Genomic DNA, 12,429 nt, shown 5'->3' on the forward strand with positions numbered 1-12,429 from the left:
CTTTATGACCTCTTGAAGAAAGAGTTGGGCATCCAGAAAAATCTCACATGCTTCAGTTACTATGAATTTGAACTTTCTGATCTCCCTCTGACATCTTTCACCTCCACAGGGGACACTAATATTGAAACCTTTTGAGGATTTAAAAGGAAAAAGTGAAATTCTAACATGAGATTCTAAATGAATCTGCTTTAAAACTTTAAACACGTAGGTGTTAAACAGAGGGGTATCACAAGCCTTTGATTTTCAACCTGTGGCTTTCTGTCTGTGAAAAAGACATTCAAAGATAGTGACTTATGGGACTGGTATCTACATAATGTATAAATAAACCCTTGGAATGATTTTCATTGACTCCTCCCAAGAGACCCAGATTATATTGGTTTTGCTTTAGCCGTCATTCTCCCAATTTGGTTTGGCCCTATTACCAGCTCTACCCACTGACTAGGCTTTCATTATAGTTCAAATGCATTCAAAATAGGCAAGAGTGGTCATAGGCAAAATTGAAACATTAAAATTTATAATTGGGAATATTCTAGTGACAATACTAGACATTTTTATGCTGACTTTGTCTTTAATTTTGAATGAATCTGGAAATGATACTAAGAGTATAGTCAGATATGTCAATGATCTGTACTGCTATAATGTAATATGTATAAATACAAAGGACTGTAGTTTAATGGATGTGGGCTTTGAAGCCAAACTGCATACATTCAAATCCAAGCTCTACCACTTATTAGATAGGAAATCTTGGGAAAATTACCTAAGTATTTTATCTCAGTATCTCAGGATCATTGAGATGAGAATGGAGTTAGTATTTCATTGGGTTGTTGTGAATTAATACCTGTAAAGCATTCAGAACAGGGACTCTCCGTCGTATATTCATGTGTTTGCTATAATAACGACCAAGTCGAGGCATTGAGACTCCTCCTATTTCACTTTTTATGCTTGGCTTTTCAGAGTGCATCGTTATTATTAAAGCAATATTGTTACTCGCATTTGCCTCTTTTCGAGCCTGGAGGAGGATTCGTACTAGTGACCCAGGGTTCCAACGTCTGATGCCTGTCTCAAATCCTGTCCCTTGGTCTGCAGGAGTTCTGTGCTGGGTGATTCCTTGCTGATCATGTTCCTTGTAATGAAAACCGTTTAAGATGACTATGTCCTTAGTCTGTCCCCAGCCCTGAGAAGCACAAACATACATTTGAGCTTGTTCTCTGCCTCATTCCTGCTGCGGATTGGTCTATTAGGATGACTCCAAATGTCTGCCAAGGGCCATTGTTTGTACCTTAATGCACTTTTTGCAAGAAACTCTTGGCACTTGAGCAATCTTTATAAAAGAGTATCCCTGAAGATGAACGCCTTCTCTGCAACACACCAATTTACAACTCCTTGGATGCGTCATAATTTCTCACTTCATTTCCAGTCAAACCTTGCAGCAGTAGGTATTAAGCTCCTGCACCCGTCCCTGTGTCACTTCTAAAGAATTGCAATTTATTCTTTCCCTATTGGCCATTGGTTATTTGTCCCCCTCTTTCCCTTCTCACTATCCTGATGCTTTTTCTTAGCTTTCATATTTGACTTCTAGCATGAGGAGACCCATTTGCAGTGAATCCTTTTTCTTAAAGCTATTTTTAAATTCTTTCATCTGCTGCTATTCTATCCCAACACCTTTATTTTTATTTTTATTTTTTTTTTTGTAAAATCTTGCCCCTAATTATGTCCTTCCATCAAGGCCAAACTCTGAGGTAACAAATGCTTTACAAGTTGATCGTGTTCATCCTTTCAGACTGAGAACACTTTCCAGAAATGGCCAAGATCTGAGGGATCTTGGCCAGGGGAAAAAGTAAACTCCTTAAAGTCAGTGGCCAGTAATACGGGCAGCCACATGCTCTCCCCCTGGGATCCCCAAGATAGTGCCACAACTTGGTACCATTCCACCTTCCACTGTGGGGAGAGAGAAGAGAATTTGCTTTGTCTGCAAAGAATCTCCTCCGTCATCTTATTTCTCTCTATCTTCCTTCCTTGCCTCTCAAGAGAACTGCAGGGGTTTGAGTCAAGGCAGATCCTCTCCTATAGTGCATTTTAATATCAGAAAAGGAAAGGAGGTCAGCCCGGTGGTGAGAAACCTTTGTCCTTATACAGGTTTGGCCTCCTCAGCCCGCCCTTGTGGCATCCTTGGGATTTTGGCAGACTTATGGGTATCATATTTTCACATGGATGAACTGTACTCCACAACTTCTTCTGTATACCAGGAACCCAAAAGTGTTAACATTGAAAATAGAGTTTTTTTCTTTCTAGCTGTTTTGGCTCCCTGTTTTCAAGAGAGATCTATTTTTCATGGCTGTGGCCATGGGACTCTTGTTTACCTCTCCATGGAGGATGACCATGGGGTAGTGATGGTGTTTTTGAAACAGCCCCTGGCAGCATGAGAGGTCTGGGTAGCAAAGGCTGTTTTCTGGTTAAATATTTTCAATTTGGGAGAATACCCGTACTCCTGGAAAGTCTTCCTTGATTATATCTGGGTGGTAGGTTTGGTCATGAAGGCAGGCAGTTTTATGCTGTGTTGTCAAAGCAAAGATGATGGGGCAGTCTATGGAAAGGACTTCTTCAAAAAGGCCCTTTGATTTGCGAGACATTTCCCTCTCTACCCTCCAGTTAGTGTGTGTGGGAGCAGCTTGAACTTCACACAGAAGGGACCCCACAGTTGTGTCCACACAGCTGTTTTCTGTGTTGGGGCAGAGTAAACCTCTGTGTCCTGAATATCTTTGGGAAAGATCATCTGCCACGTAACCATCTGTGGGCATAAGTCAGAAAAACTTTTGGGGAGCCTTAAGACTGCAAATGGGGATTTTATGTCTTGGTTTAGGTGTGCCTTGATGCTTTTCTTTTCCAGCCTAGACATTATGACAGCAGCTGAAAACATCCAAACGTGATTTTTTCAGAATTTGGGTGGGGGAGGTAAAAACTCAACCTGCTCACCCTAGATCTATATTGCAGTGCTTTGCATAATATTTAATGATGTACAAGCTGTTGCCTAATGGTCAGTTTTACTGTGTGCGCCCTTCAGTTCTGACTAGCTGGAGTCCTCCATGATTTAAGCTGCTACCTCTCTCCTTTACGTGTCTAGGCCTTTGGGTAAAGCTGCTCTAGTCAGTATTGTCTCTCCTTGGTTTCTTCTTTTTTCTTTTTGTAGGTCATTCAGTGAAACCTATAGTTCTTGTCAGTTACATAGGTCTTTGCTTCTTTTCTTAACCTTCACATTCCAAGAGAAAATAATCCTTTTTGTATCTGAAAATCTGAACATTCTTAGTGCTAGGTAGTGAGCAGTTGCCAGAAATAAATAATGATGAAAATAATGATCCCTTTTTCTATGCTGGGTACTATTTAAACATTTCACATATGTTATTTAATTCTCAATGACCCTCTAAAGTATGTTCTGTTATTTTCCCCATTTTACAGATGAGAAATTTGAGGCACAGAGAAGTTAAGTAATTTGTCTAAAGTCACAAAATTAAACAGCAAAGTTAAGATTATGATGAATGCCACACAGTGGTGCTGGAGAGAAGTATTGTTATTCCCATGTTTTAATAAGGCCACCGAGGTTCAGGGAACTGCAGAAATTTACCCAGGCTTATCTTATCTGCAACCCAAGCTCTTGCCCAGCATTCTCTATTGCCATCTTTATTGTAGAATGTTCTCATTTCTACTGCTTGGAGGTCCTGGATTCTGTTTAGTTGAACAGATTTACTGAAAACCCGCTGGGTTCTGTATCCTCTATCATGTGCTGGGTATACAAAGATCATTTTTATTTGTTGTTACTTTACATCCTCATATAGATGGATCAGGTTCTGTTGGCTAAATCAATGATTTTAATTTTGGGGGGAGCCTAGACATATCTTTGGTATCCAGTATTGTGCTAGTTAAATGGAAGGATACTCAATATACTGACTATCTATTGGTTGGTAAAATGTGATACAAGTAAACCATTGAATAAACAATTTTGTTCTACAAATGTGTGTGTTCGGTTCAGTTAATGTTCAATGATGGGCTAATGTCCTACATTAGCCTGATTGATGAACCTAGACACAGCTTTTAATGAGATGTCACTTTTAGTTTTATGACTGTCACTTTCCTAATAGAGGTAGGAGACTAAAAATTTCAATAGCTCACGTGTTGAGCCCTTATTGGGTTGACTTTCAGAAACCTAACATTTTCTTGAAAAAAAAATCATACAACTAGAAGTCAGGACATGTGGATTGTAGTTCTGGCTTTCATAACTGTTATAACTGTGTGGCTATTACCATGTCTCCTGATCTCTCAATTTTCTTAAATGCATGGTGAAAAAGTTATACTAAGTGATGGTTCAGATCACTTATAAAGTCCTGTAATTCATGGAAAAAAACTTATACCATAAGGACTCTTTTGACCAATATAGGGTATGAGTTTAGTTTTGACTGTAGATAAATATCTTAATTTTGTTGAGTCTTAGTTTTCTTCCTTTTAAATAGGTTGATAATTCCTGGCATGCCTAATTTATAGGACTTCCGTGAACATTTAATGAGATATTGGAGATAGAGGTGCTTTGACTCATGTAACACACCGTATGAATAGAAGATGATATTATTCATATTGAGAGTTAACTGAAAGGTGTTGGGTTTCTTGCTCCGCGCCTTCTACCCCCCAAAAAGACTGGAGTTTGGTTCTGGTTGGGCTGTTTCCTGGAGTTTCTGGAACTCCTTGGAACTTTATAGGGTCAATAGCGGCTTTGTCCTGCCTCCAATCCGTTTCCCACGGTTGGGAGAAGGCTGCCACACTCTTTCTCCTGACAACACTTTATCAAACACACCCGCCACACAAAATGTGGTAATTCATGAGACAAAAGTGAGGTTTTGAGTTACAATAACCTCCGCTTTGTTAAAACCCCCCTCGGAATCTGAGATCCTCTCCATAGGCCAGCAGGCATGCATACGTCCCCCGTTTACAAATGCCTTAAAAACAGCCTGATAAATCATCCCCAAAATGTGTGTGCCACGTCTAACTCTGTCTCTCAGTGGGGATATTTTTAACTCCTACTTCTAACTCCTCTCAGTTCCTTTAAGGAAGTGTGATCTGAAAGGGTCAGGCATTTGGCATCTACTGAGGGGAAACTTTGAAAGAATTCCTGAGGCTCCCCCTGGGGTAAGGCTGGCTTTCCCCAAAAGAACGGGTCCTTCAGAGCGTCTTTGCCACATAAGGGCTTGTGTGAGGCCCCAGGCACCCGTGGATGCCATCTCTTCCCGGTGACAGATGGTCAAGCCTTCAATTTCAGCAAGCAATCCACTGTCGAGAGGGCGGGCAGGAGATTCTGCCAGCATGCCAAGTGACAGGGCAGCTTAGGGTAACAGGGATCTGGTGTGTGCCCAGCATAGCTTTTGTGCTAACGATGGTCTGGTGACAGGCACCTCGCTCCTGCTCATCGTTAAGGCAGAAGATCTCCTACTCCCTTGATTCTGTTTCTCTCTGGCAGAGCTAAGCGTCCTGTTTGCTTGTCTTTCAAAATCCATTTTGGGACCAGATGGCTCCCCTCATGGTGGCTAGCAGTTGTCTGACTTGAAGGTGCCAGAGGGTGTGCTGACAGCTCCTTCTAACACAACCTGAATCTGGCTGTCGGGTCAGGGCTCAAATGTCTTAAACATGCACCAGCGGCAATATTATCAACCCTGGGGAACCGGGGGTAGGGGCCACTGAAGGGAGAATGGCCATGACGTCTCCCTCCACGATATTTATGCTACTGGTATGGAAATCATAATGCCAATAATTATTCTTATTTGTACGGTTACTCTTATTTACACTTAGTATAAATGCCATTGTGGTACAATGACTACTGCTGGTACAGTTAGTACTAACATCAGTACTGCTCTACTTCTGTTATTACTAAAACTGTAGCATAATGGTTAAGAGCACAGACTCTGGCCAAATTTGAGTTCTAGACTCAGAGTTACTAACCTTTGGGCAAGTTTTTTAAGTTCTCCGAACCTCAGTTTCTTCATCCATAAAGTTACTTAGGGCGGTTAAATGGGGAAAATGTATTTGAAGTTCTTAGCACTGTGCTGAGCACCGGTTAAGCACGTAATACCATGGGAGCCATTATTACTCCTGCACCATCGCCAGGCTTACCAGGTACCAGGCATTCTCGCAGCTTGTGTTTGCAATTGCCCTACAAAGTAGGGACTGTCACTAGAAGTTTATAGAGCAGTGGTGCAGAGAAGTTCAGCTACTTATCCAAAATCACACAAGCAGTACCTGCCCAAGTTGGGTTATGAACCCCATTCTGGGTATTTCTAAAGGCTGTGGCTTTTCCTTCATACCACACTGATTCTTACTGTCACTTTAGTGGCAATCAGTCCTCTCCTAGGCTTGGCGTGGCTTTTAAAAATGCCCTTCCAACTAGCTGTGCTTGAAAGAAGCAGCCAGTTTTCACATTTTAGGTGTCTTTGGCTTGAACCCCAGTAGGATGACAGACTCACTACCCTTGAGTTTCACCACCTTAACTTCTGAAAGCCATATGTGATCACAGGGCCACCCAGCACTAGCCTTCTGAGAGCTCAGAGGAAAGGACAACGCAGAGGCACTCGGGGTTGTGACCCCTCCCTCAAACCTCTTTCCCTTCCCAAGTCTGCCTTATTGAAAGGAGACAGGAGTCAGGACCAGCTGATGGCCCCAGGGAAGGACAGTGCTGTTCTTCCTACTGGGGAAGGGGTGCCAGAGCCAGATTCCATTTTACAAATTTGGGCTTCAGCGGTGTTCCATGAGTCATTTATCTTGTATGAAAGGTTGATAAACTTTGGCCTCTGTGGCGAGAACCTGGAAGTAAGGGCAAATGATTTTTCAGAGGCCTGCTTTTATTGATGGGCATTCGAATGGTGCATGATGTAGAGTCATTTTAGAAAAATGTTTACATTTTATTTTTTTAGGGATTTTATTTATTTGAGAGAGAGAGGGAGAGAGTGAGAGAGAGCATGAGCAGGGGAAGACAGAGAGGACAAGTAGACTTCCCACTGAGCAGGGAATCTGACCTGGGGCTCGATCCCAGGACCCCGAGATCATGACCTGAGCTGAAGGCAGACGCTTAATTGACTGAGCCACCCAAGTGCCCCAAGATGTTTACATTTTAAAATGTTCTTTTGGTTGGGTGCCTTCAGAAACCAGTTAAACTCAGTGCAACTTTGTACTGTGTTCTCATTTCTGAAGACCGCTGTATTATTTGCTTAATAGACTTTGTGCTCAGAGCTAAATTCAGACTGAGGCATCACGGCATGATAGTTCTTCTCCCCCATTTAGATTATATGTGTCGAGGTGGGAATTTTATACTCCAGTGCAGGCTTGAATGGGAGAAAGGTGAAGAAAAGAAAATCCCTACAAGAATTTAACTGACCAGCATTTTAATGCATTCTGATATTTTTGGAAAATATGTGGGCCTGATAGCCATAGGCCTACCAGTAAAAGGGAATGGAGAACTCAGGGTGATTTTTATTCATTTATTTTTAAATTTTATTTATTTATTTGAGTGTGAGAGAGAGAGAAAGCAAGAGAGAGCATGAATAGGGGGAGAGGCAGATGGAGAGGGAGAGGCAGAATTCCCTGCTGAGCAGGGAGCCCGATGTGGGGCTCGATCCCAGGACCCTGGGACCATGACCTGAGCTGAAGGCAGTTTTATGCTTAACCGACTGAGCCATTGAGGCGTCCCTCAGGGTGGTTTTTTCAAATGCTTCTTTCCCCAAACATGGGCCAGTGGAGAACAAGCAGATCGCCAATATGAATGTCCTAATAGCACACCTTTGATACCTGCTGTCTTCCTGTGATGGATTTTAACAACTACAACGTAAGTAATAATTCAGGGGGCGCCTGGGTGGCTCAGTTGGTTAAGAGTGTGTCTTTTGGTTTCAGCTCAGGTCATGATCTCAGTGTCCTGAGATTGAGCCCCGTGTGTGACTCCACGCTCAGCGGGGAGTCTGCCTGAGATTCTCTCTGCCTTTGCCCCTCCCTCCAACTTCTGAGCTTGTGTGCGAGCTCTCTTTCTCTCTCACTCAAGATAAATAAATAAATCTTAAAAAAAGAAATAACTCAGAAAGTTATAAGGTGGCCAACTAATTTATCATCCTTGATGAGATACTTTTGAGAATTAAAGTGGGTATCTTAATACTTCCACTAATACAGCCGGTGTAAACTGGGATTGTTCCTGGCAAATTGGGACTTTTGGTCACCCTAGCAAGTAAAACCCATAGATCTCACTCTAGAACCAATTCAGGGACCAAGGTGGCAGTGAGGTTCTTATTCAGTCACAAATAGCTTTTGTCTACAGTAGGCAGTGTAAGAAAAACATACAGGAAATATTTTGAGAAGTCAAAGGACTTCAGTCAGTATGTGAATCTTATCTACTTCTTGTGGGTACTACCAATTAAGGTATTTTATTTGGAGATGCTAAAATAAAAAAGTGTTTACCATCTCCTTATATTCATCCAGCATGCATTTTGCTGGTTCATCATCTGTGAATTTATGGGACTTAAATTACATGTTGTTGGGAACCATGAGTAATTCTCAGGCAATTATACCCAATTGGAGCCTACCTTAAATTATGGTGAAGACCTTCCCTCTGAGTAAAAATACTTCCTTGGGGGCTTAATTCTTTTGTGAGATCTGTTGGCAGCACTGAGAGTGTTTCCTTCATAGAGAAAGTCCAGCTCAAATGCAAAACAAAGGCTAAAGCTTTCCATAAAATACTGCCTTAAACACCTTCCTAAGTATTTCAGAAAATACGCGGAGAATAGAATGCACAACCCAGACACGACTTACTACTTTTTTTCCTTTCTGTGTCAGGACTGAAATGCTAACTGTGATAATTTGTTTCTTTGCAGGTTCTTCTTGAAATTTTTCCTCAAATGTAACCAAAATTGCCTAAAGAATGCAGGAAACCCACGTGACATGCGGAGATTCCAGGTGGGTTTGTCTTGTCTTTCTTAAATCTCAATAATGACATGAATATCAAGAGAGGGTAAAAAAGTCTTAGGCAGAAGAAGATACAGAGTCTAGTTATTTCCCCAGAGGTGAGGAGCAGGTGAGGATCCCGGTCCCCCAGGTCTCTGTACTCTAGGAGTTGTTTTTATTAGGGAAGAGCCAGGACTGAACCATCTGTCATCACTGGTTGAGGCAGTGATGTCCTTTGAGCCTAGTTGGTTTCCTGAATGGACTCACAGGCTTAAACCACTGTAGGTTAAGTAAAGTACATAAAAATGATGGATCCTTTCTAAAGTTTTACAGGTAGAAAACTGTCAAATGAGAACTTTGTTCTGTTTTAGAATTATGTCATCTTCTTCTTTCCTTTCTCTCCGTTCTCCTCTTCCCAGTTTGGAAGTTGTCAGTAATAATTGTCTATTAAAAATTGACCCCTGATGCAGCAGGACACATCTAGAGAGTGATGCAGGTGACACTCAGTTCTGTGTCAGCAGTATCCTTGTACAGCATGTGTGAAGGTCCTCAAGCAGTCAAATCGGCCACGATTCAAAGCATGAGGGGTGTGTTTACCTCGTATAATTACACATTTACTGGCAGAAGGAGATATGAAAGCAAAGTGTTAATTTCGAAGACAAAATGGTAGTCAGGTTGTAGGAAAGGTCAATAAGTTCTAGATACTGGTGCTTCTCAAACTCGAAAGTGTCAAGAACTCCCTGGGGATCTTGTTAAACTGCTAATTGAGGTCTCGGGTGGGCCTGAAACTCTACATTTTTAACAAGCTCCCAAGCGATGCCAATGCCACAGACCACACTTTGAAGAGCAAAGTTCTAGACTTGTGTTGCCTTCCATTTCATTTTACGGCTAACTCATTTGCATGGTCAACATTAGTTTTCCTATCAGAGTAATGACACATATATTTGCCCATACGGTCTTTCAGTGAAAACAGCATGGTGTTTAAAGTATACTCTTAGGTATAGTTAGTCAGCTTTAAGTATAGATTGAAATGTATGATCTCTGAGAGGATCTTGAAAAATTTTAGCTGCACATTCTCTGATAGGGGAAAGGGATGGGATGATTCTGAACACTGATTTTTAGATGTCAAGATCTCTTTGTCTCCAAGATGATATTTTTTTGAGAGGTGAGACTTATTGGTGTCACAGAAGAACAAATTCAGTAGAAACAAGACATTCTCTCCCAAGATCCTGAAGTATTTTTGTAAAATCATTTTGGCCTTGCCACCTTTTGTTCTGACAGAGATGAGTAATGAGAATCCCTGGATTCCTAGTTTTCTGGAAAATGTTTCCCCTGGCTAGCTGCTGACCCCAAGTTGGAAGACTTGGGTACTCTCCTTCCCACGCAGGATTTTTTTGTGTGTTGAGATGGAGTTGGTTTGCTAGTAAACAACGCATGTGATGCCACTAAGCTGCTCAGTGTCCTGCAACATGAGGCTGGGTTTCATTATAAACTGTTTTGCACTTGCTTTGGCCTTAAGATGAGCCATATATCTCCCTTAATTAAGCTTGGGTTAGGAATAAGGCATATCCAGGCACGAACCAACTCATGTCTAATAAACATATCTAATAGACGTTGTCATGCCTTATGAATATCAGGATCAACTTTGCTCTGCTTCTCAGGGCAGCAGAGTTAGAGGTGGACTTTGGTGACATTGGGAACCTAAGAGAGTATTTGTATAAGACTTCTGGGGCCTTGGTTTTCCCTCAAAGGACCGGCTAATGAAATGTCTGAAAGCCTTAAATTATAGAAATGTAGCTCTTATAGGAGACGAAAAACCAACTCAGTCTGTTATTTTTGATGGTATTTAGAAAGCTTTATTTTTGCAGATAAAATAGTTATTCTTCATTTAGTAGAAGGGCTACTGAGATGAGGGGGCATGAATTGAATTTCTGGAAAGCCTCAGTTTCCTCAGCTCTAAAATTGAGTAAACATTATGATTCTGCTTATTTTCCAACATACAAATGACGCATTTTGTATGTGTAACTAATTTGCTTTTGGAGAAAGTACTTGCGATACACTGAAACTGGGTCATTATTTCAATACAGGGTTTCTCATCTTAGGCACAAGTGACATTTTAGACTAGATAATCCTTTGTTGTGTGTGGGAGGGTGGATTTGTCCTACACACCGTAGGACATTTAACAGTTCATCACTGGCCTGTACCCATAGAGGCCAGGAGAGAAACTCCCCCAGGCCCTAGCCTAGTCATTACAACCCAAAATGTCTCCAGACATGTAATGTTCCTGTTTGGGGTGGGGATGCAAAATTGCCCCTACTTGAGAGGCATTGGTCCAGTCTTATACCCAATGACTTCTGACAGCCTCTTCCTGGTGACAGTGGCATGAGAACTTAGGCATGTCATTTCTATTAGGCATGAGAACTGCCTAACCCAAGGTCCATACTGTCCTTCAAATATATGGGCTCTTCCCTGTGAGTCTCCACCCATCCTAAAGTAGGTAGACTTCTCTAAATAGGGGCAGCAACCTTGGCCACTACATAGTTAATTTTTGAGTTGAGGAAGAGCTCTTTCCATAAGCAAGGACAAATTCCTTATTGGATCTCAGATTTAACCTGCTTTGTCCCCATCACCCCCTCATCACTTCCTAGGAGAGGATAGAGGGAAGCTATGGCAGAATGAACATTGATTCATTTTGTTTTGTATCTAAGTATGTTTACACATTTAATTAATTATCATTTTCCCACAATTAGCACATGGTCTCAGGCATGTAGGCATGTGGATGTTTATGTAATTGGAGAATGGATGAATTGCCTCAGTAGAGTTAAAGTGACACCTCACATATCCCTACCAAACTCTATGTTTTCCCCAGTCTTGTTTCTTTCATGACTATTATGTCCTCCTATATTTCTGTGCATCATTTCATGATGCTAGCCATCCCATTCTTCTTGAACTCATCTTTTTCTTGGATTCCACAACAACATTCACTTCAGCCTTCTTGAAGGGATGCTACTTGTTTGCTCCCTGTATATATTGCCATTCCTTAAGTTTTCTTTTGAGATCCAGATCTTTTCCCACTTTGTAGGGCTCTCTTGAGTATCTTCTCCATTGTCAGCATCTTAACCACTGTTTGGGCACTCAGGACTCTTGAGTCAGGTTCCCTGAGACCTGACATCCAGATCCAGACCTAGCTGTTCAGCTGCCTATTGGAAACTTCCAGGAACTTCAACTCAGTGAACTCCAACGTCCATTGTCACCATCTTTCTTTTCTTTTCTTTTTTTGTGCTTCCACCACAAGCTGCCTTTTCTTCCTCTGTTCCCAATCTTGGTTTATTTCTAATTACATTAAATGCTGGGGAGATGACTGTTTGTATCTGTATCTACATTCAGTGTGTTCCATATATGTGTGTATAAATATATGTGCCCATATGTGTACCTTGACATACATCTATGGACATCGGCCATGATGATGAT

The 12,429-nt window shown here is 41.5% G+C and overlaps 1 protein-coding gene across 5 annotated transcripts in view; it reads left to right on the forward strand.

The window, feature by feature from the left end:
* EBF1 (EBF transcription factor 1) overlaps positions 1-12,429 on the forward strand; it is a 391,542-nt gene that overhangs the window by 242,789 nt on the left and 136,324 nt on the right. For all 5 annotated transcript variants that reach the window (XM_027605969.1, XM_027605968.1, XM_027605970.1 and 2 more), the window contains exon 7: positions 8,889-8,970. In XM_027605969.1, the coding sequence (XP_027461770.1) occupies positions 8,889-8,970 (82 nt within the window). The remainder of the gene's footprint in view (positions 1-8,888; positions 8,971-12,429) is intronic.

The sequence above is a fragment of the Zalophus californianus genome, chromosome 5 (genome assembly GCF_009762305.2).
Source record: "Zalophus californianus isolate mZalCal1 chromosome 5, mZalCal1.pri.v2, whole genome shotgun sequence".
Classification (NCBI taxonomy): Eukaryota; Metazoa; Chordata; class Mammalia; order Carnivora; family Otariidae; genus Zalophus; species Zalophus californianus.